The 25,620-nt window shown below is 36.6% G+C and overlaps 1 protein-coding gene across 3 annotated transcripts in view; it reads right to left on the reverse strand.

Moving 5' to 3' along the window:
• Nucleotides 1-844: 844 nt before the first annotated feature.
• Nucleotides 845-25,620, reverse strand: part of AFTPH (aftiphilin) — a 69,943-nt gene continuing 45,167 nt past the window's right edge. Inside the window, exons 4-10 of one of the 3 annotated variants that reach the window (XM_003481201.5) lie at nt 25,349-25,475; nt 24,879-24,935; nt 20,789-20,911; nt 15,098-15,158; nt 13,494-13,577; nt 9,533-9,656; nt 845-1,982 (exon numbers count right to left, since the gene is read on the reverse strand). In XM_003481201.5, the coding sequence (XP_003481249.1) occupies nt 1,835-1,982; nt 9,533-9,656; nt 13,494-13,577; nt 15,098-15,158; nt 20,789-20,911; nt 24,879-24,935; nt 25,349-25,475 (724 nt within the window). In that variant the 3' untranslated portion in view covers nt 845-1,834. The remainder of the gene's footprint in view (nt 1,983-9,532; nt 9,657-13,493; nt 13,578-15,097; nt 15,159-20,788; nt 20,912-24,878; nt 24,936-25,348; nt 25,476-25,620) is intronic. The other 2 variants (XM_003481200.5, XR_302431.4) reach the window with 2 other exon arrangements.

Consider the following 25,620-nt stretch of genomic DNA (forward strand, 5'->3'; position numbering starts at 1 on the left):
ACAGTGTCACAGGTAATGAATGGGTTCTGAACTTAGATTGACGAAAGCTACCATTACAATTTAGTTGTCATGTGCTATGGAAGAAGCTCTTTAAGTTTCAATTGCTGAAATGTATAAAGGTCTGCTGAGGAATATTTTTATCTTTCCATTCTGAAAGTTCACTGGGCACTGAAGACTTGTGACTATTCTGAAGGAAAGCTTCCCTGAAGAAGAAAAAAAAAAAAGTTGGGGAAATGGTGGGAGATGGACTGGATAAGCATCGTTGGTCTAGGCCTTACTTCAATTATACTCAGCAACTGTTCCAATGGCCCGTGTAATAATCTGGCAACAGAGGACTCACTGCCAATGACAGAAGTGCAAAAGAGTTCCAATGGATCATTCCCATGGCTGATGAGGGAGACTGCTGTGGGCTGACTGCCTCATCTAATGAAATATATATATCATGTGACTTTTTGCTGAAGCAGTATCTAACCTAATATTTAAAAATTACTTTTAAGAAATTTTCTGCTCACTTTAATTTCATGCATATATTTTTTGGGAAGAAAAAAAAAATCCCTACAAATCTCTTAACCAACTTGGCCAATTCTGATGAAGATACATTATAATGAGTCATGGGAATTTCTTGTATGATCTCATGTTCTACATAAAAAATAGTTCAGCTACTAAAAGGATTGATTCCAATTCTTATGGGTGAGATTCTAATTCTTCTTAGTTTTAATACAGTGGAATGGAAGCCCTACCAAATCATTTTCTCTGGATTGAAACTCATTAGGAGGAAATAAAACTTAATGTCCAAATTCGTTACCTTTTCCCTCAGATACCAAAGTACAGACGCCAGGCTAAATTTCTTTTAAAGTATTTTATTTTTGTGTAAGCTAAAAGGAAATTTACACACTGAAATCTCAAAAGACCTTGGGCATGCACATTAACCTTGTTAGAGGTTCTTCTACATGTCTCTCTCTTTTTTCCATAGGAATTTCCCCAAACATTTAAAACCCATAGTTTTTACTGTATATACAGCCTAAACCATAGCAATCTATGATTATGTCATTTTACACTGTGCAAAATCCTCAAAAAATAGTGGTATGGTAGAACAAAAAAAAATCAGTAACAAGTAAATTTCATTGTAAGACATTCATATAATTTGGTCCTTCTCAAAACCAAACTGATTTAAAACAGACACAATCTCGTTAAACCCCTCCAATCAAATTCTGACAATGATCCATAACCTATAACAAGAGAGCAGTCGATGAAGTACCTTGCAAAAGGTCAAAGAGCAGAAGGCCAGATTGAAAAGATTAAAAAAGAGCACAAAAAATGGTAACAAAAGCCAGATCTGAAACAAACCCACCACACATAAATTTAAAAAAAAAAATGAAATGGGGACATAGAGCTTATTTATGATAGCAAAAGTAATTCAACATAGGATATGAAAAATTAATAGGACAGTCAATGCAATCTGAAAAAACTGAAGGGGATTTCAGACAGTGGAGATTTGAGTTTTTAATTTTCTTTTTTTTATTTCAAAAGTTTTGTAAGAAGGACACCACCAGTGTATTTCACAAAGACATAAATGTATACACCCCAGCAACACAAAAAGAATAAATCTTCAAAAATGTTCACCCCCGATTATTTACATTTGTTTCTAATATAAATTTACGACTTCAGTATGTAAATAAATATACATTACTATGTATACCTTTCTAGTGCGGCTTACCAACAAATCAGCTGAACTTGAGTTTCTTTTTTTTTTTTAATTAGAGCAGGTATGCTTTTGATGGTAGGGAAGGGTGGAGAGAAGGGAAAGCAACTGATAGTGTCCACTTCACACCAGTTATCCGTCTGCCTTCTCTTGGGAGCCTGTGGAAGGTGTCAAGGTGGCGGGGAACATCAACACCTTGGCATGCATGAACGTCAGGTCGGGAAGGCTGGCGATCACCTTGATGGCTTCCTCACTCAGGTGCTCTTCTCTTTTCGGTTTCCTGTTGACAAATGAAAAAAAAAGGAAGGGTGTTCACGTGACTTTGCTGTAAGCCAAATGGGATAAAAATCTACTCCCAGGGTAGGGAGCCATGGTGGGGACCTGACTACCTTTTCCTCCGCCAGTTCCTGACCTCGAGTGCTTCCTGTGCTAGAGGCCAAATTTCTTACGAAGATTCACACCAAATTTAATTCATTTAATTTAGTTGGGCTTGTATATAGAGACATTCGCATACAGCTGTGTACAGCTCACAGCTGCTTAAGGTTAGAAGCATCTACCCAGGTGCACTTTTAAAATGGTACTAAGCAGAGACATAACGCGAAGACTTAGGAACACTCCGCCCAACTGGATTTCCCCCTGCTCTACCCCAAGAAACTACCAAAGTTACCTCAACATGCGTCTAGCACAAGATCTTGTAAGTCATTTTAACCTCAGGCTTTCTTCATCCCTAAAGGGGAATTCCAGGACAGAAAGCCCTCAGCTCAAAAATACTCAGCCTCTGCCCCACCGGGGTGCAGCTGGCAGGTTCCGAGGGGCCAACACGAGGGCCAGCTGCTGATGCAGAGAATGTACACAGGCAGGAAGGACTCAGGAAGAGGAGACATCTCAAAATCCAATGGGTCCTGTAGATGAAGTGCCCCTAAGGTAACAAGTGGGCAGTGTGGGGCTGAGCACGGCAGGTGAGCCACAGAAAATGCCAACTGAGCCTCAAATGTGGCTCAAATTGGGTACCTAACTGTAATCCAATCTTTATTTTTTCCAGGTGTTAAGTACACTGAAAGAATAGCTGCAGTCATAGGTATTAATTTTAGACCAAAGTTCATTTAAAATCGTTGACTCTAAAAGGCTCAATTTCCCTTTCATGGTAAAGGATAGCTGGTAATCTGTTAGGTGTGACCCAAGTTATTTCTTCCACCTAAATATTCTTTGTCCTTTAGGATGAGCAGCAGGAACTCAGGAGATGAAACAAGAGAGGAAACATAGATGCAGGCTTTTATTTTTATTTTTAAAAAAAGTTTTATTGAAATATAGTTGATTTGCAATGTCACGATAATTTCTGCTGTACATCAAAGTGATTCAGTTATACGTAAGAACACATCCATTCTTTTCTTTACCCCTCCTTTTCAAGGGCACACCTGCAGCGCATGGAAGTTCCTGGGCCAGGGGTTGAATTGGAGCTGCAGCTGCCGGCCTACGCCACAGCCACAGGAACACCAGATCCAAGCTGCACCTGCAACCTACGCCACAGCTTGAGGCAACACTGGATCCTGAACCCACTGAGCCAGGCCAGGGATTGAACCTGAATTCTCATGGACACTATGTCAGGTTCTTAACCCGCTAAGCCACAGCAGGAGTTCCCACACATCCACTCATTTTCTGATTCTTTTCCCATCTAGATTATCACAGAATATTGGGTGGAGTTCCCTGTGCTATAAAAATAGCAGGTCCCTGTTAGGCCTTTATTTTATACTTGGACTTTTCTGTTGTTACCACTTGAGTTCAGGTTGAAATAAAGAGTTTATAGAACAAATGAAAACTCAAACTTCAGACTTTTAGGGCACAAGTCCATCAATGTGGGGGGATATCAGCTTCAGGCACACTGAACCCATCGGCAGATCAACCGATACTGAACTCAGTTTCAGGGTTTCTCAGAAGAGTAGAATAGCACTCTAACATTTTCCCGATTGAAATCTGCAATTTTAATTGTACTTAAATGGTAGCAAAACTATTTAGGCAGATGTTTGATGGGAAATTGACTATATACATCATTCCGAAGTAAAACCATATGGTTCACTTTTTTTAGGCTCAAAGTGAAAGACTGGAAGAGTACATGGCAAAGGGCAGCCTCTCACCAGTGGTCAATCTTAGCATCACTCATGTTGTCAACCAGATGTAGTGTGTCTTTTGATGCAACGCAACACCTATGATGTAGTTTAGCCAAAATGTTTTGCTTGAATCCATCAAACTCTTAGATGTAATGTCCAGTTTACAGGAAATAAGGGGAATAGAGAAACATTTAAAAACTACTTGAAGGAAGCAAATGGGCAAATCCAGGATGTTCTACGGACAACTGGACCAATCTTTCAATAACTAGTGTTATTAAACTGAACAGGAAACAAAAGGGATAGGGGTAGATATGTTAGGTTGAAAGTAATGTAGCCGTATCAGCCAGGAACAGTAGCCCTAGAATGGATATTGGCTTGGAGAAAGCAGAGAGAAAAGACATTGTCAGGGAATTTGAATACATATAGCTTGGGTGTTAGATGAAATGAAAATTTACTGAAATCGACAGATGGAGATCACTGACTGCAAGAGTAGGCTCAGTTCCGTATGGACTATAAAATCTCATTTTTGGTTAAAAAAACCACCCATATGTGTATATCTGCAAAGATAAAAGATGTGAAAGAATATGCACTAAGGAGTTACAGAATGATCTGATTGGTAAGAATGTGATACTTGAATTAAAAATTTTTTTATCTAGAGTTCCCGTTGTGGTGCAGCAGAAACAAATCTGACTAGGAACCATGAGGTTTCGGGTTCAATCCCTGGCCTCATTCAGTGGGTTAAGGACGTGGCATTGCCGTGAGCTGTGGTATAGGTCGCAAACACAGCTCAGGCTTGGATCCAGCGTTGCTGTGCCTGTGGGGTAGGCTGGCAGCTGCAACTCCGATTTGACCCCTAGCCTGGGAATCTCCATATGCTGTGAGTGTGGCCCTAAAAAGAGAAAAAAAAAAAAAAAATTTGTATTTTTCTATCTTTACACTCTTACTGCCGCTGTAAAAATAAAAAGCTATTAAAGGAGTTCCTCCATGAGGTTGCGGGTTCGGTCCCTGCCCTTGCTCAGTGGGTTAAGGATTCGGCGTTGCCGTGAGCTGTGGTGTAGGTTGCAGACGCGGCTCGGATCCTGCGTTGCTGTGGCTGTGGCGTAGGCCGGTGGCTACAGCTCCGATTGGACCCCTAGCCTGGGAACCTCCATATGCTGCAGGAGCGGCCCAAGAAATAGCAACAACAACAACAACAACAACAACAACAACAACAACAACAACAAAAAGGAGTTCCTGCTGTGGTATAGTGGGTTAAGAGTCTGACTGCAGCGGCTTGGGTTGCTGCAGAAGTGCAGATTTGATCCCCACGACGGTGCAGTGGGTTAAAGGATCCATTGTTGATGGAGCTGTGGCACAGGTCGCAACTGTGGCTCAGATTCAGTCCCTGATTTGGGAACCTCCATATGCCACAGGTGCAGCCATTAAAAAAAAAAAAAAAAAAAAAAAAAAAAGGTATGAAAAATAGTAACAAATAGGGAGTTCCTGTCGTGGCACAGTGGTTAACGAATCCGACTAGGAACCATGAGGTTGTGGGTTCAATCCCTGGCCTCACTCAGTGGGTTGAGGATCCAGCATTGCTGTGAGCTGTGGTGTAGGTCTTGGATCTGGTGTTGCTGTGGCTGTGGCATAGGCCAATGGCAACAGCTCCGATTCGACTCCTCCCTGGGAACCTCCATATGCTGTGGGTGCAGCCCTAAAAAGACAAAAGACAAAAAAAAAAAAAAGTTTACATAGTTCATAGTTCTGTAGACACTGCATTGGTGTGACTAGCTTTTTTTTTTTTTTTTTTTTTTAAGAACATAAGAAAGAATAAAACACTTGAGAATTTGAAAACAAAAAGTTGCATCACGACCTTTCCTCAAAGCCAAAGGCAGTGACCTAATTTTGATTTACTTTACTTTCTCTCTAGTTAAGACTTACCCTTTTGGCCAATGCAATACAATTAAGAGTCCAGAAATAAACCCATACATTTATGGTTAAACCGATTTTCAACAAGAAGGAAATGGGAAAGAACAGTTTTTTCAACAACTAGTGCTGGTAACAACTGCATATTCACATGCAAAAGAATGAAGTTGGACCCCTATCTTATACCATATTCAACAATTAATTCACAGTGGATCAAAGGCCTAAATGTAAGAGTTGAAACTACAAAACTCTTAGAAGAAAACTTAGGTATAAATCTTCCTGACCTTGTAGGCAAGAGTTTCTTAGATATGACACCCAAGGCACAAGCAATTAAAGAAATATATATATATATTTAAATTGGATTTCATTAAAATTAAGAAACTTTTGTGTTTCAAAGGACACAAATCAAGGAAGTGAAAAAACAACCTGCAGAATGAGGTAAAATAATTGCAAATCATATATTTGATAAAGGTCTAGTACATAGAATATATAAAGAATAGGGAGTGACTGCTAATGGGTATGGGGTTTCTTTTCAAGGTGATATAAATTTTCTGGAATTAGAGTGGTGATGGTTGCACAATCTTGTGAATATACTAAATGCCAGTGAACTGTGCACTCGAAAAGGGTGAATTTGTATATTTTTAATCAAAAAAAATTTTTTTTGCCATGCCCATGGCATGCAGAAGTTCCCAGACCAGGGATTACACCTATGCCACAGCAGTGACCCAAGCCACAGCAGTGACAATGCCAGATCCTTAACCACTAGGCAGGCCATCAGGGAATTCCAAGAAGGGTGAATTTCATGGTGTGTAAATTATATCTCAGTTAAAAGGGCCCCCCCCCCCAAAAAAAAAGAAAGAAAAAGAAAAAAGATTGTATCCTTTTTGGCACTAGCCCACTGACTTGTATAAGCTTCAGTTAGAGGTCTCTGGCTACTAACTAGCTGGCCACTCACTGATTTAAGATTAGGAAGTAATTTTTCTCTGTATTAGAAAAGCTAAGCAAGAAGGTGAACCTATTTTAAAACTAAGAACTTGCTTTTCTTTAAAAATAAGAAGTCACTTTCACAACCTATGTTTAGAGAGAGTACTTTCTTCTACATATGCAAAGATATTTGGAAAAGAGTGTGGGATATATTGTTTGCTATATGTTGATTTTCTTCTACCCAGAGCACTGTTTCTTAACCTACATGCATTTGCACTCAATCTTCTGCGTATGCGTTGTCAAGAGCCAAGATTTCGCTGAGGTTTACACTCCGTATTTTAATTTTATTCAAAAACACAAAGAAAAATGAAACAAAACCTAAAACGACAAAGATACTTAAAATTCTTTCTCAAACTATGCTCCCCTTTCTCTTCCCCCAACAAGTGAGACTCATTCATGGGGACCCTTTACAGTATTACCTTCTAATTGTAAGACTTGTGGATATTTGCACTTTTTTTTTTTTTTTTTTTTTTAGGGCTGCACCAGTGGCACATGGAGGTTCCCAGGCTAGGGGTCTAATTGGAGCTACAGCTGTTGGCCTACACTACAGCGAGATCCGAGCTGCATCTGCTACCTATGCCACAGCTCACAGCAATGCTGGATCCTTAACCCGCTGAGTGAGGCCAGGGATCGAACCTGCAACATCATGGTTCCTAGTCAGATTCGTTTCCTCTGTACCATGACGGGAACTCCAGCACTTCTATATTTTAAACAGTTAATTCCTCAAACAGCAAAGTTGGCAACTTGTTTTCTTTCCAATTTATGGTGTGTTTTACTACGAAGCTGGATGGGTACTAGAGACCAATTCAATGCAGTTACAACACTGACCCTAGGACACACACTACAGTTTTAGTTCATTTCATAATAGTACAAAATAAGAAAAAAAAATGAAAATAACTATCAAAGTGACAGGAATTGGAAAAGTGCCCCAGTGTAGAGAATATTTCAAAGTTAGTTGAAAAGTTAGAACAAGCAAGTTATCAATGTGGCTTAGAGCTCCTCCTAATGGCACAAAGAATGAATTCTCATCTCAGGGACTTTCAACATTACTGTAGTTCATTCAGTGATACTGCAGAGGCGAAAGAGGGCTGTCCTTAGAAAAGGCTGTCCTGAAAAGAGCATGGGAAAAAGCCCAAACAATAAAAGCATCAGGGTTTTTTCTGGTTAGTTTTTTTCTAAGGTTATTAGCTTTTGGTTAACATAGGTAGGAAAAAATACATGAGAAATTTGTATGAGAAAAACTTTAATTTGAAAATATGATTTATTTGGAAAGACAAAAACTAGAAAACAAGCAAAAAAAATATACACTAGTTTCATTTACAAGCAGGTTCACCTAACAGGGGCCTTTAAGACTGCCAAGTAGTGTTACTACAAAGGAACAGAGGTGATGAGAACAAGGGAGAGAATCTGTGGATAAATAAGGACATGCAGACTACAAACCTACTTCTGGGAAAGGTTAGGGGTAGCCTTAGTTGTAAAAAAATAATGATGGCTTTTAATAATTATAAATATCAATGGTATTAATAATACATATCTGTTGAATGGATACTTACACACACAATACATTGTAAAAGGCAATGTGAGAGTCAAGCAAAAGTTTTGAGACAGGTTAAGTATATTTACTGGGTAAAGAAAAAAAAGCAGTCTTTAACGGATAATTTTCTGCAGAAGAATTGATTTAAAAGATAAATCTGAATTTGACAAGTGAGTAGAATGTATTTATTCAGGAGAAATAAGTGTAATATCTCTGCCAAAGGGCAAATAGCAGGTAAATACTTTCATTTTAAAATGCTGATGAGTCATGGATTTGGGACAGCAGAGTTGGAATGTCAGTCAACCAGTATTTGCTCCTGCAGTAGTGACCTCCTAATTTGTAATGATTACTTCTTATTAAGAACTGTCTTATACTTATGGCTAACATGTCAAAGCAATGGATTATCCCAGCGCTTAATGATATAAAACTCAAGGCTTCCTGTACCACGAAGCCCAAATGACATACCTTTTATCTGAGAAAACTGTTTTTCTAAAGGCCGTAACCCTGAAGGGTCTCCCAGAAAGCTTGCTAAAGCAAGCCTTGTCAACCCAAATCAGAGGTGCTGCATATTAGCAAAAATATAGGAAATCAAACAGTGGCCACCCCTTACTCTATCTTAGCCCAGAAGTGAGAGGATTAGCCCAGGTGACTCTGGGAGTATGAAACCAGGTTCCCAAAGATGATCATCTCAGCAGTTATGAAAGAAAAGGAAGAATGTTTCTGCAGTAGCTTTTGATCTCAATTCTTCTTCTTCTTTTTTTTTTTTTTTTTTGCTTTTCAGGGCGGCACTTGAGGCATAATGGAGTTCCTGGGCTAGGAGTTGAATCACAGCTGTAGCTGCCGGCCTATGCCACAGCCACAGCAATGCAGGATCCAAGTCTCGTCTGTGACCTACACCACAGTTCACGGCAACACTGGATTCTTAACCCACTGAGCAAGGCCAGGGATCGAACCTGAGCCCTCATGGATGCTAGTCAGATTTGTTAACTGCTGAGCCATGACGGGAACTCCCAATCTCAATTCTTTAATCAGAGTCTTCTCTCCAAAGTTGGGTATAGGAGTAGGGAAAGAGAGAAAACCATGTCAACCCTTTCTGGTCTCTCATGAAATAGCTCTGCTCTCATAAAATTCATAATTAAATATAATTTGTTACTATTTCCTGGAATTGAGTATCTACTGGTTTTTATAAAGTGAATTTTAATACAATTTACTGAAATACTGCCAACTTAGGTGCTTTCCCATGTGGACTGTTTTCTTTAAGACAGAATTCAAAATGAGGGTGTAATGAACACTAGCTTTTACCTGGTAGATGTGCTTGTCTTCTCTACTGTAGACATGAGTCTTGCAAATGCATCAGTCACTTTGAGGCTTGAGGTGGAGATTTCCAGCTTAGAAGTTGTTAACTCATACAACTCTGGATCCACACCTTATAGTATAAAATGATAGTCAGTGATGGCAAGCTGCAATGGGTACTCAATTAGCCAAAACCCAAGATGCAAAAGGCAATTATTCTGTAAACATCTGAGTTTCTTATAAGCACAATACCTCTTTAGAACACTGTCATACTGCATTTATTTTTTAAATTATAAATTCTACTTTTCAGGGTTTTTATAAAGCAGGAAAATACTTTTAAAATTCCACTTTGGTATAAATATAGCATTAATTAATCTAACAATTATGTAGCAGATACCATCCAAATACTTCTAAAAATTCTATCTGCTGTAGAGAACTCCATATTTTGGATTAGTTTGTCATAGGAAAATTATCAATGTTTTACGAATATAATGTACACGATTTGTTATGCAATATGACACTTCAATTTTTAGACTGACTAAGCTCATTTTTTGAAACTTCCTTTCCCCTCACCAACCTGACCATTTTTCTTCCATTATTTTGTCCCTATATCAAAATCTGGAAGTTATTATAGTATAATAACTCAGATAGGTAAATGATTTAGTTTAAATGTACTCTGAGGACATGAAATAGTACTCAAAGCACAAATTATTACTAAAGAAAAATTTATATACCACATTGTTCTTTCTTCAGGTAAGGAGTGAGAAGGGTAAACTATTCTCAGAAAAAGTGAATAAAAGCACTATTTTTAGACAAAATGAAAATTGTCTCAAGGGGTAATTATATTTCTATAGTCTCACAGCTGAATCTAGTGGCTAACAGTTCAAATATCTTGTTAAAGAAATTAAAAATGAAACTGAATTAGATTTGTTGTAAAAGTCTATTAAATCCTTCCCCTTTTACTTCATTAAAATACACACATACTGCAAAATTTCCCTTGAAGACTGATTTACATCAAATATCATGACCACAAAAAATAAGGAACATTTTCAACTCAAGCTAAGCTCTGGAAAATAGAGATAATCAGATAAAAATAAATTCTTAATCCTATACTCTCTTTATTCTTTGCAAATTCAGTAGTTTATAGGTATAGTAGAAAACCAGACTGTATGGAAAAATATCCTGTAGCTTTATTCATTTCTACTTATTATTTCTAAAAAGCCCTTATATACAAATGTACATGTTGATATTGGCAAGTTTCCTTCTTTTAGGATATTTCAAGGTTAAGAAAAAAATCAGGAACTGCCTTCTATTAACCAACTTTGTAGATGACTAGCAGATGCAAACACAGATCTCAGATGTTTACAGAAATCAAACAAGCAAAAGCGGCTTCCACAGTAACCATGTCCAACAAGGGAGGAAGGCTATAGAAAATGTTTGTTGACTCTCCTAAGTTCTTAATATTTCATTAAGGTATAGGTTCAAAATACAATTTAAAAGGCCCTTTCTTTGTATTTCTATAATAAGTATAATGGTTGCAATTAAAATGTGAAACATTATAGATGCCTGTAAAGGGACCAAATGAACCCAAAGCACTTCGCTTCTCCACTGTGAAAGGTTAGCTTCCAAGTAACCACAAAAATGTAAGTAGATGTCTAATGCATAATGCAAAATAAACAACCACATTCTGACTGGCAACAGGAAAATGCTGGTAAAAATTTAGTTTGGTTTGTAAAATACTGGCCACTTGGCTGTCAAACAGTAAAGTGGGAGATTATAAAAAAAACAACAACCCAAATCAACCTCCCCACAACCCCCTCCAAATCATTATCACCAAAAAAAGTACTACGGCTATATTTTATCTTTTTCAAAAACAAGATAACTACTTACTCTACACTAGTAACTGGAAAGTGATTTTTGTTGATGGAAGAGTTTTTTTTTTTTTTTTTTTAAACAGAACCTTAATGAGGCATAGTTTAGTTACATAACTAAAGCTAGCCAACCAAGTTCTATGCCAACCTCTTAAGTCTCTAACACAAAATAATTAAGTAACTGCAAGCTAAGACAAAATGACTTTCCCAGAAACAAGTCAGAAAAAGTGCAAGTAAGTGATAAAATGGAATACTTAGGGAAGTGTTGGTACCTGTAGCTTGATGCTAAGTTTTATTTAACAAAACCCAATAGCAATAAAACAAGCCAAAGCGAATTTGTAGTACTTGGGTTTACAGAGCAGCTAGAGCTCTATATGAAAATATGGAATGAAAATATTTAAAATGTTCCAAAGTAATGAGGACCGCATTCAACCATGCTAATTTCCCTTCTATTACAGCTCTATGTTTCTGAAACCACTTGCTCTTCTCGAAGCTGTGTATGTACACTGAGCCTGGTTGTCAGGTCATTTCTGTACTTCTTTATATGGTCAGATTATTTGTGCTCTTATGTATGTTTTTAAACTGAGCTTGAAATGTAACCAAAAATTAAATTTAAACCAGGTTTTTAGGCATCCAAAAATAGCGACCTCATTTAAATTATAATACAGTTCATGACAAAACAAAGTTGAAAGCAAATTAAAAATAGGAGCTTGGTAATTCTTTCTCGGGAAACACAGTAATAAAGAAACTGATAGGCAAGTTTTTAAGTTTTTTTTCCTCCCATTAAGTATTAAAAACTAATTAGCTCACCCAGGTCATTACATAGCTCACATGTATTAAGATGTAATTTAAATAGCGAAATATCACTTTCAAGTCAAAACCAAAGACTGGTTTTTCACATACTTGCAAAATTTTGGAAACAATGAAAATGATAACCAGGAACTTAGATTTGAGGGGTCCAGTCATTCTACCAAACAGCCTTAGAACTTCCTTTTACCACAATCAGATTTCCATAACCAGACCTTGGAGAAGGGCTGACTCTCTTAGTCTCCCCCATTTCCCATCATGGCTTCTGAACTGCTGGAAGTGGGTGGCAGGGTTCTCTAGCTGAATAGAACAAAACCAGCAGATTTTCAGGAACCAGGATGGCTGTGTAACTGGTCCTATTGGGGAAGAGAGGGAGGGATCCTTGCTCTGCACCCTGGGCATCAGCATCTATATAGCACCCCAACAGTCGTCTGGTGATCAATGGGCATGCTTACCAGATCACAAGTTTGGGATGACAGGGACTCATTAAATCATATTAAATAAAATGTAAACATAAAAATGCCATTATATTTTAATCTTTTATTCAGTTAGAAAATGACAAAGTACATTAGTCCTTTGGTCAATGAACTGAACTTTTGCAGGGTTGAACATTAATTTAACAGGCACTCCAGTAAGTTTTAATTTCTAGCTTTTAGTATCTTATAGCAATTATTTTCTACTATCACCTTTAACATTGTTTTCCCCCATGGAAAACTAACAGTAAGCTTTCAATTTAAGAGCTATATAAAAACAGTAATAATTCTATGTGGGACTACATAACTATGTGCTGGACTCCAACATCTTGGAACCTAATTATACATTTAGCAGCACTAATAAACAACTAACTGTATGCTAGAATTTGTAAATTTTCTATTACTACAGAACTATAAAGTCATCTTTGTGTACTAAAATATTCTTATATTTCTAAATTTGTATATTTTCAAACAGCTTTGTAGAATATGCTTTAAAAAATAAGCATATAAAATATCACATTTTCCATTTACAGGGGAAGAAAACCCCCTGCCTTTAACTGTATAAGGGCATTAGGGCTGTTTTATATCTAGAAACTACTTTTGACTCTGAATATTACACTCTGACAAAGCTTTCCTTAAAATACATTTCACATAAGTCAGTTGTCATAGATATTAGAAAATAACAATAGATAAATAAAAGTATTAGACAGACATTATAGAGAATACAATCTACTTGTTTCCTTGTTTATAGGAAAGTCAAGTGATGTGGTCATGCTTTTAGTAAATAAACTAGAATTGTGGTTTTAACACTCTGCTGACCTGGGATTGTGGTGTTGCTGCTAGAGCTACTGTCATCCACGGGCCCAAAGAAATCAAGGTTCAGAAGAGTGGAACCTCCACTAGCTTGAAATTCAGTGACCGTGTTGGTAGGCAGCCACACAGAAGGTAAGCCAAGGGAGGAGGGGTTATGTGTAAAAAGGGGTAAGACACACACTTGAACATGCAGGTTATAATTAGTAGTCATTACACATTTTAAAATCAACATTAAAACAATGTGTACAGTATTAATTTTTCATTGCTAAGGACATTTCTAAAATAACAATTTAATTCAATGTACCTTTTCTCATGTACAATGTAAATAATTTAACACTTAGTAAGGTTTTAGTTAGGAGTTCAGTTCTTTCAATTAAAACTCAAAGCCATACCAGAAAGACCAAGGGGAAAGTGTACCCGTTAAAGGGAAACAATACTTTAATCTCAACCCAACATTAAATCACTGTACATGCCCAAATCAATCTTTTATGTTAGCAGTACTGGTTTCTAATTAATAATTGCCAAAGGTGACAAAGTTGTCAGTTTCAGGACAGGCACCAATACATTAACTTTGTTTAAAATAACATAACATAATAAGGAATGTCGTAACTGCTCTACCCTGATGTGCAACCTCAAGCTGTACTGTTCCCCTTTAACTCTGAAACAGTAATCAGAAATAGTATACATTTTTGAAGAAGTTGTTAATAAAAAGCACGATGATTTGACTGAATAAGACACCAGACAACAGCAAAAGGTGCATCCAGGCTTTCCTTCAGCATTGTTATTCAATTGGATGCTTTCCAATATCCTAGGATCCCCCACTCTAAAGTGAAGCTGATAAAATAACAGGTGTTTTAGACCACGGCTCAACAACTTATGAAGTATAAGGAGTAAGAGTAACTGCACCTTAGAGTCCAATTACAGCTTGTGATGACAACACAACGGAAAACTAACATTTTGTGTTATTTATTTTAAAGACCCCCCCGCCCTTACCGGAATAAGTTATTCCTTTAAAAGGATTTTCTTTTAAAGTCATAAGTGAAACCAATTATTTCTGGAACTACCTACTAGTATTTTGAAATAAGTTTTAGAAAAGGATCATGAAAATCATTCATTTTTCATTTGCATATAAGTGCTCTACAAAATATTATTAAATCTGAAAACTACTTTGAGTTAATAAACACTGATCTATTTGCACATTGTTTTTGGTTAAATAACTGTGCTTTGTGCTTTAAAGCAGTCTCTAGACACAAGAAAAATCTATAAACTAAAACTACAGAAAGTAATTGAAGGAAACTGGTCCTACCTAAAATATCATTTAAACTACCTAGATATTTGTGAAAAATAAAGAAGCTTGTTTTTGACCTAAGATAAAGAAACTAAAATTTTACCTGGCTACTATTACCTATATATGGACATTAATACTGTTAATAATAGTAACTGCTGATTTCTTGAGCAATTACTATTCAGAAAGAAAGCCTGAATTTCCAAAGATAAGAATAAGAAGTTATGTTCAAACAAAAAAGGAAATCAGCAGAGAGAAGTCTGTCTGAATTTTGTAGCTTTCTTAACTCTAGCTCTGGTGCTAGAGGCTCTACGGAGAGACGTACCATCTAAAGGGTTAGTAAGGCCACTGCTACTCCAGTCAAACTGGACGGGTGGTAGAGACTCCTAGAGTTGAAAACCAAAAAATCAAAATTAATCAGTATAGGTTGTAGCAATATAAAGAATCCCTTAAAAAAAAACAAAAACAAAAACCAAAAACCCCACTATTATAGCAAGATCATTAGGCAATAAAAAAACCTAAAGACAAAATTGGGATAATTTACAATTTCAGAACATTATCTACAAATATTAACACAAACTGAAATTGCAAAATTTATAAAAAGTACAGTTTGCTGATATTAAAAAAGTTGTATCTGAGAAATGGAATTATCTTTACATTTTCTTTTCTTTCGTCTTTTTAGGGCCATACCAGCGGCATATGGAGGTTCCCAGGCTAGGAGTTGAATCAGAGCTGCAGTTGCCGGCCTACATACACCACAGCCATAGCAATGTGGGATCTGAACCGCATCTGTGACCTACACCACAGCTCACGACAACACTGGATCCTTAAGCGAGGGACTGAACCCACATCCTCATGGATACTAGTGGTTCGTAACCCGCTGAGCCACAAGAGGAACTCTCTAGAATTTAATTTTTAGAAAGTACTGGAAAGTATACTTAGAACTCATCTGAATACTCTAGGTTTTAAAATTCTGTTAACAGCTAAACACATAAAGATAAAATGAATGAATGGTACATATAAGACAGAAGGTAGTACAAAACATTTCAAAAATGATCATTGCTTTATTTTAAGAATATTCTTGACAAGAAAAAAATTGTCTTTTTTATTTTTTCTTTTATTTTTGGAGTGGTTTTGGCAACACTTATTGAAATAATTTATTAGACAAATAAGCTCAATAGCAACATATTGTCATATTTTTTCCCCTGTATTTCTCATCACCATGCTTTACTGAAAAGCAGTCACTTATTAGAACTTTATAATCATTTTTTTTCTGTGTAGAAAAAGACCCTTTTCCCTGTAGGAAAGGAACATGAATCAGCTATTTTTGATAGTCTAATTCTATGACATTATAATACAATTGTCTTGATAACCAATGACACACATGTTACTAGAAGCTTTTAGTTTCTCCTGTATCAAGTTAGATCTAAAGGTTGAGGGAGGAGGTATAAACAAAATAAAATGCTGGCATTAGTGGTCACCAGGGGTTAGAGAGAGCTGGGGGAGGTGAAGTGAGGTGAGGGTGATGGTGGGGGTTGGACTATAAGGGACTTCTCTGTGGCGATGAAAAATTCTGCATGTGTTTTTTGTTTGTTTCTTTTTTCTTTGGCTGCTCCTGTGGCATGTGGAAGTTCCTGGGGCCAGTGACTGAACCCACACCCTAGCAGCAACCTGGGCCGCTCCAGTGACAACATTGGATCCTTAACCTGCTGCGCCACAAGGGAACTTCAAATTCTGTGTCTTGATTGTAGTGGTGGTCACCTGACTCTATCTATATGATTAAGTGACATAGAACTAAACACACATATTGCACAAATGTCCTATTCCTGGTTTTGATACTGTACTACAATTATGTAAGATGTAATCGTGGGGGAAACTGATGATATAAGGAACTTTGTCTATACTCTCTTTGCAACTTCCCACAAGTCTATAATTATTTCTAATAAAATTTTTTAAAATGCTGGTGAAAATCTAGTTTATAAACTATTTGCAAGACTGATAAATAACATTTAGGAAAGATCCTCTTTAGCTGATCTCAAAAACAAAAAGCTCTAGGCATTTCAACAGATTCGACTTCTATTATTCTGCTTCTAGATCAGGGACGCCTTCAGAACTATTCAACACAGACTGGATAGACAAAACCTAAATTTATGCAATAACAAAATTTCTGGGTAAATGGAGCAAAGCTCTGTCATTAAAAGTTTTTGTCTAAATTATATCAAATAGCTGGACATTCTGAAATAGTTCAGTAATTTTCGCTTGTCATCGAGGTGTATGGTATTTTGAAGATAGCTAATTTTATAAAAATGTAGTGCTAAATCACGACTCAAAATTTAATGGCAATGAAATGGATGAAAAACAGATACCTAAGTAATTCAAGGCTAATTAACAGCATTGACAAGTAGGTAACTCAAAGAGAAAGCACTGGAATGAAACATTTTAAAACAACTTGAAGTAATGTGGTAAGAAGGATTATTGCAGAGACAAAATAAAGGAGACAGGGTCAAAATAAAAAAGAGGGGAAAAGAAAAGACTAGAGACAGGAGACTCTGGTTCTAGTCCTAGTTGTAGCACTGATGTGTAATTTTGGGTAAATCACTTAGTCTTTCCAAATACGTTTTCTAACTGTAAAAAGAATCATTTTTTTTTCTTTCTTCTAACTCTAAAACTCTGATTCACAATTGAAATAGCAACATAAAGTAGCCTAAGAGAGGAAGTCTGCTAGCAGTGACTAGATGGAATAACTGATAGCTAGAAAGTTGACTCTACTCAGCAGTGAATAAAGTATGGTTAAAAGACTGATCTCACTAGGAGAAGAACTGGTAATGGCATCATGAATGGTGTGTGACCTTAAAATTCAGTGGATAAAGATTTAAAAAAGTATCATTACTGCTTTTTATCTGTAGGCTTTTTTTTTTAGGTAAAAGTATCTTTAAAAAAAATTAACAGTTGTTAGTCAAATATTAAATTCCTAAACAAGAGATGCAATGGCTACAAGACTAGTGAGTACGAACTGATTTGGAAGAAAAGATAAAAATTCAATGGGTACCAAATTGAAATGCAAAAGACAGATGAGAAAGCATGCAGTCATGATGAGAATTATACAACTATGCTAAGTTTGAAAGTCACTGTTCAATGATGACAAAACATAAAAGGAAGATTGTTAAATTTTTGGGGGGATGGGGAAATCAGGTGTTGAACTGGTCTTTTCTGACACATTTTTCTAAGCTTCCAGCACTAATGGTGATGGCTATCTCATCCGAAAATTATTACTAGCTTCAAGATGTAAGAGTATCACTACATGGCCAAAATATTAAGTAAAAAATAATACATGCATTGTATGCCAAAGAACAGTGATAATAAATATCACTCTTTATAGAGTATACTTATAAAGTATTTCAGATATTTGTTGAATATTTTAACCTAAATCAGAAGTATGGAGCCAAAACAAAGATCATGCAATTTAGTGAAGGAGGTCAGGCATCTCAGCACAAAATTCTGATAAGCATGCTTAAATTTTCAGTTTGAGTGTGTGTATATGTTAGACCTATACAGGCTGAAGTCATTTCGGAAATAAGTTTAAATAACTTCCACTGGGAAATGTAGTTTTTATTGGTTCCCCCAAAGCCTGAAAACTAAAGCCAATGATGACCACAACCTACCATTAAAAAGTACAGAATAAACTTGTTAATTCAATATTTATATGTGCATTCACATGTACCCGCAGCATGTGGAAGTTCTCAGGCCAGGGATCGAACCCAGGCCACAGCAGTGAAAATGCTGAACCCTTAACTACTAGGCTATCAGGGAACTCCTATGTGTATTTTTAAAAAAAGAGAAATGTGTACATAAAACAGAATAAAAGGAAGTATTTAATTTAAAAGGGCTTTTAAAAAATATACATAGCAAGAGATCAAGTGCCATCTTACAGCAAAAATTTAGGCATGCTTAAATGTTGCGGAAAATTCTTAAACTTGTCTATAAATAAGGAGACAGTCCTCTGATTAAAAGTACATTGGGGTATATGCATTATGTACACACATGGCAGTAGCTAAGTACATTTGGAGCTGCAACTAACCTCCATTAAATTAATACACATTAATTTCTATTAAAAGTATTCCATTAAATTAACACATATGCTTTTTATTAGGTTATCTAGACTTCTTTTAATCAAGTCTGTAATTAAATTATATAAGAAAAATAAGTATGAGGTATGACTAGAATGAAATACTTAGGACAGATCAAACTAGCTAGGGATAAAAATGACAGGTGACAGCTAACTGATAAAATAAGCAACAGCTTATGGGCTGTAACACATGGGAGTGGTTGGATGGAAGAGAAGAGGAGAAGGAGGCAAGTAAAAGTAGCAACAAGCGGCCTTAAATAAGAACAGCTCCATTTCCAGAAAATGTACTAGGCAGTTACTCAAATTGCTTTTCTAATACCTAGCACTGTAGGAATGAGAACACTGACTGAGGCACAAGTGAGAATGTGCTGTGGGTGGGAGAAATAATTGTGGAACCTGCATAGACATGGCAGGCCTGGGAGAGCAGTTGATAGCCTTAGGGCAATATGAGACTGATGAAAGGAAGAGAGCTAAGGGCAGATTTGACCTAAGAAACATTTTGCCCTAGGCACCTTACCTGTTGTCCAACCATCAATACAGTTTATACATTAGGTCCCCTTGCCCACTAATTAGGTGTCAGTAATAAACTCACTTCAGAGGGATGTTTAAGCTATGCCCAAGTATAAACCACAGTTGTACACAGCAGTAATATCAGCATTTCCTGAAACACACTTGGAAAAAAACTGGACCTTGCTTTACATAATTATTTTCCAAAGTACGTTCTTCAAAGTACTAGTTCTATAGATGTTATGACTCTCTCTCCCTAGTCCCTGTAGAAAATGGTCCTATGGCCAAATAAATTTGAGAAATGAATTAAATTTAAATAGGGTTATTTACCCTAAGATTCTTCAGAGTCTTTAAGGTGTGTGTTGTGAATCTCAAAGGGTGGTTATAGGGTATGGTATGAAATATTTCCCAAACTTACTTCACTATGGAACCCTTCTTTAGTGGAGCATTTCTGGGGATTAGTGTTCAATGGAACACACATTTTGGGAACAGCTGTGCAAACATACATTTTTGTTAGATGTAACTGAAGATGATATTTAAGGTTAAGAAATGACAAACACAGCAAGAATATGTTTTAGAAATGATAACGTTCATTAAGAATATTAATCTTTCAAAAAACAACATTTAACCAGCATTGAGTCAGTTTCTAATCTGATGTTAAAAAAAAAAAATAAGCAAACCAAAATGGTTATGTTCTTCCAGATAAAAAGAGAAGGCTTTGCTATTAAAAATATTAGACTGAAACATGACTCGTGCTTAAATGTGCCAAGGAGGCAAAGAATAAGAAAGGTAAGAGAGCTTTCTTTTTTCTCTAATCCATAGAATGTTCTGTTAAAGGCTACATCATTTTCAACTTAAATAACGGTTTTATTCAAACTTTCAAAACAAGAGTTTCTGATACATAAACACATCCAAATTTTATTACTTTATAAAATTTTTGCAGGCCTCAGGAAAAACACACAGGAGAAGTCCTGAGAGCTGGTTTAAATGCAGTGTTTTCTATTTTATTTGAAAATCCAACACTTACCAGATTTGTGTGTCAGTAATAATGATCATACAATGTTCAAGCTGTAAGGAATTTTTGGAGTTGCTTGCTTCAAAGTCTTCATTTTTAGGTAAAAAGACTAAGGCCTGGATAGGTTTAAAGGATTTACCCATAACCAGCCAGTTCTCAAATTATATTTTCTATTCTTTTAAATTAAAGATAACTTGGTCATCGTATTTCAAGGGATGTTAATAAGTAACTGAAATCACATCTGTCATGAAATAAATTTTAAAATATTAAAAAAACTGAAAGTTATACAGTAAGGGAAAACGGCAATATGGGTGGACATATGTGTATATACATGCATAAACATATCTACACAATCCAGATATTTTTACCTGGAATTGGTCAGATGTACATGTATTCATATCTGGTGACATGGTGGTTGTCTGACCGATGGAAGCAATTTTTTCTGCAGCAGATAGTGGTTTCAACGGTTCCTTGGTGGGTTCTAGCATACCCTGAAAAAGGTGCATTAGCCATTAATGGGGAGGAAGGATCAGTTTATAAACTTTAAAAGAAAGTTAATCTAGGAGAAAACAGAAAGAGCACAGGCCATTTGGAAAGTACTGAAGAAAAAAGGAACTAGTCTAAAATTTTGTTTAGTGGAAAATCTTACAGCGCTATAATGGAAAATGTTTCATAATAATACCTTTGGAATTCAAACTTTTTGAAGCAAGACTTTATAATTTGAATAATTTGAAGACTTTATAATTTGAATCTGATTTGTTTTATTTTATTTTTTGTCTTTTTAGGGTGGCACCTGATGGGATCTAATTGGAGCTACAGCTACCGGCCTACGCCACAGTCACAACAATGCCAGATCCGAGCTGAGTTTGCGACTACACCACAGCTCACGGCAACGCCAGATCCTCAACCCATTGAGTGAGGCCAGGGATCGAACGCGCAACCTCATGGTTCCTAGTTGGATTTGTTTCTGCTGCACCACGACGGGAACTCCTGAATCTGATTTGTTTTAAGGTGCCAGGTTATCACTGCCACACAAAAGCATAAGCACATGGGATATCAGGAATGGTGGGTGGGGTGGGGAAGAGGTGAGTACAACAGAGTATTATACCCATGCCCTAAGAATCCAATACTATTCTGATGTTTCAGACCTTAAACTGCAGGAAAGGGCACCCTTCATACATATTATACCATGGTGGTGCCTGGAGAAGTGAGGGCTGATTTTAAAATACACCATATAATGTGATGATACCCACATGCTTCAATGTGAATTTAGTGTTTGATCCTTGCTCCACTATAGGATGGGAGCCTTAATTCCTGGTTTTTGGACTGGCAAGCAGAGACACAGTCATTTCAGAGGGGAAAACATTTACATGTTCCACTAGGTATGCTACAAATCTAACACTTTCTGAGTAAGAGAGGAAGACATTCAAGATGGGTAGAGAAGCAAAGAAGAAGAAAAAAAAAACAACAGCATTTTGCATCAAAGTTCTATCACATACTAACAATAATGGGTAATAATCCACGTTTACTGGCCTGAAAGAAGGCCCACGCTTTTACATATTTTAAAATAACATTTGATAAACTCTTGAATATTCACGAACCAAATAAAAGTCTCCCTTTACTAGGGGAAAAAATCAAAGTTGCTTATTAGTCAGGAATGTTAGAATCTATACATTTCTTTTTCTTTTTTTGCTTTTTAGGGCCACACCTATGGCATATGAAAGTTCCCAGGCTAGGAGTCAAATCAGAGCTTCAGCTTTTGGCCTATACCACAGCCACAGCAACTTGGGATCCAAGCCGAATCTCTGACCAACGCCACAGCTCACAGCAAATGCTAGATTCTTAACCCACTGAGGGATGCCAGGGATTGAACCTACATTCTCATGGATATTAGACGGGTTTGTTACTGCTGAGCCATAATGGGAACTCCAGAATCTATATATTTCTAAAAACAGGTTTTCAGGACACCCTCTACTCTCATAAAATCAAGCAATAAGCTAAACAAGCAATTTATAGGCTTAGTTCTTAACAACAGTACCTCTGAAAGACTTTAATCTAGCAGCTTGAAAAATGAAAATAAATTCATGGTTTAATTCAATGCCACATACATTATACAGGCTTTCTAGTGTGCCTTTCTACAAGGACTCCATGCAGTTGGCAAACAATTACTAGTTTTAGCCAACTTTTTTTGTCTCTTACAGGGCCACACTCTCGGCATATGGAGGTTCCCAGGCCAGTGGTCCAATCGGAGCTGTTGCTGCCGGCCTATGCCAGAGCCACAGCAACGCCAGATCTGAGCTGCATCTGTGACCTACGCCACAGCTCATGGCAACGCCAGATCCTTAACCCACTGAGCGAGGCCAGGGATCGAACCCGAAACCCCATGGTTCCTAGTCGGATGCGTTTCCCCTGCACCATGACGGCAACTCCAGTTTTAGCCGACTTTTCTAATGTGAACTCTACCTTAAGTGGTTCTCAAAGCGGTCCCCAATCAGTAGCTTCTCTATCCCCTGGAAACTTCAAATGTTCAAATTCTTGAGCCCCACCCTAGACCTACTGAATAAGAAACTATGGGGGTGGTATCCAGCATTCTGTGTTTTAACAAGTCTTCCAAGCAATTCTAACGCACAGTAAAGTCTGAGAACCAGTGACTTAAAGGATCATTTCAGGTACCAGGCCTCCAGATGAGATCAAAACATACTGAATATCTCATGCTCCATGGGAAAAATTCAGGTTTAATTAAAATTTGAAACCAGAAAAGAAAAAGCCTGAGTTTCTAAATGTAAGGCTTCGCAAAGGTGGAGGAGGAGATGAAACATTCACTAAATCAACTGTGGTACAAAAACTTACAAAAATGGTGAAAGTATTACTAATAAAAGGTTGTAATTAAGATAGGAAAACAAAGCATAGATATTAGTCTCTAACTCCTCACACGACTTAAAGAACTGGCTAGCGTGCTAAGCCTAACACAGAAGCAATAAGTAGATTACTGTTCCTAATGTGCTGAATGAAAGTGCCCACAAATTAAATCCCTACTTCCTACTCAGAATGTGACAATAACATCACCAACAATCTCCAGAATGCTATTCCTTGAAAAAAGAGATCCAAACAACCAGAAAGTTAAAGAAATGTTCTGGATTATATTTAAGAACAACATAAAAAACTATAGAAATGACCAAAGCGTTTTGAAAATACAAGATAACCATTCACAAAGGAGCACAAACTGATTAAAAAAAAAAAGCTCAAGCACAGAAATTTTTGTCCAATTCCACACACACACAAAACTACAAAAACAAAAAGCTAACATTTCAATTCAATACCAATAATTAGAGCTTATTCATGGAAAGGTTTGCAGATTAAAAAAAAAGGTCAAGTACACAGCAAATTCATTTTCACATGCACATAAAGGGTTTTTTAACTTAAATTCCAAGCCAATGGTTCCTTTCCTTAGTTATTTTTTTCTTTTTCCTTCTTTCTTTTTCTTTTTAGGGCCAAACCCTATCTATGGAAGTTCCCGGGCTAGGGGTCAAATTGGAGCTGTAGCTGCCAGCCTAGACCACAACCATAGCAACACTAGATTCGAGCTGCATCTTCGACGTACACCACAGCTCATGGCTGATGTCGGATCTTTAACCCACTGAGTAAGGCCAGGGATCGAACTGGCATCCTCATAGATACTAGTCAGATTCATTACCACTGAGTCACAATGGGAACTCCCTTTTTTCTCTTTCTTGAACAGAGTATTTTTTTCCTTATTTTCAGGTTATTGGTGGAAGAATTTTAAAATGTTTTTAGTTTAATAGATAGGACATTTTTATTCACCAGTAACTCAAAGACACACCAAAACCACAAACACATCAAACTTTAAAATGTGACTGAGTCTTGATAGAGTACAGAACGAAAATTCCTCAGTTATCCTGGACTACCTGGCATATCTGAAAAAACAAAATTCAATACATTTAAAACATTAATGGAAAAACTAAAGACCAATTATGGGTCCTGGCTCATTTTCATTTATTATAATTTGGTGTTTCCAAGCTTTTACATACATCCATGGCCTCAATATTGTATTATTAAAAAATGGTCACAAATGCATTAAAACACATGATATCTAAGGCTTCAGATACTTCAGCTTCTTCTTCTTAAAAGCAAATTTAAAAGAGACAGAGACTTCCAAAGGTACATTTTATAAGAAGTTATGAGCACCAGTGTTACTAAGATAAAAATAATTTTCAATTCAAAACAAGAGTGTCTGTAATTAACAGAATACAGAAAAATGTCCTCAGATCAAAACTTGAAGGGATTTATGAAGTGTAAAAGGATATTAAAGTATTTATTCTCTTAATGTTCTCACACTAAATACCTCCTCAAAATACACTTTCCATGTCATGCTATGTGAGATGATTTTATAGAATAAATGCAGCAATGATAAATACATGCAGTCATCTTTGTACTTACCAATCCTGCTGCATACATGGGCACTATGACAGGCTGCTTCTTATTGCCCGTGAAGAGCTATATACATACATCAGAGAGAAAGAACATATATTTAGAGAATGATCTGTCATACCATGAAACAGTTTCAAAAATACACGTATGATGCTTTATTACATACATTGTGAATGGCAAATTGAAGAAATGTCAAACTGCCCATATGAGGGTTATATTTCTGGCCTTCTAGTTCAATTCTTTAATTTTATAGTTAAGGAAAAACAATGAAATGACTTCTGATAAAAGTAAGAAATATTGGAGAAAAATCTAGATAGATTTATGCTTTAAAATTGGCATATTCAAAATATATGAACATCTGAACCAATTAATGTTTTTTTCTGAGGAACTAGTTTCTTACAATTTGAACAGAAGTGTGACAGAATTTTAAAAAACACATAGGTTGATTAAAGGATTTTCCAAGGCACTAATAAACTCACAATGTTTCGAGTGTCTATTCCCAAGGAGCACAAAAGCTTCTTGTTGCTATGGGAGCCGCCCCACTGATATCTCAAGCCATGTGCATCATGGATATCCTGCAGCTCGGTCCATACATCCAGCAGTTCTCTGCAAAGGGCATGATGAAGCCACCAACAATGGGTTACCAATAGCTTTCACCATGAATTCTACTTTTAATGTGACTCTGAAATTTTATACATTCCAATTACTCTTGTGCCTAACCTAAATATACAACTACTATCTGAATGAAATC

This window comes from Sus scrofa, chromosome 3 (assembly GCF_054392235.1).
Source record: "Sus scrofa isolate SSC_HxYL_T2T_F1_AM1 chromosome 3, Sscrofa_HxYL_maternal_Yorkshire_Landrace_v2.0, whole genome shotgun sequence".
NCBI lineage: Eukaryota > Metazoa > Chordata > Mammalia > Artiodactyla > Suidae > Sus > Sus scrofa.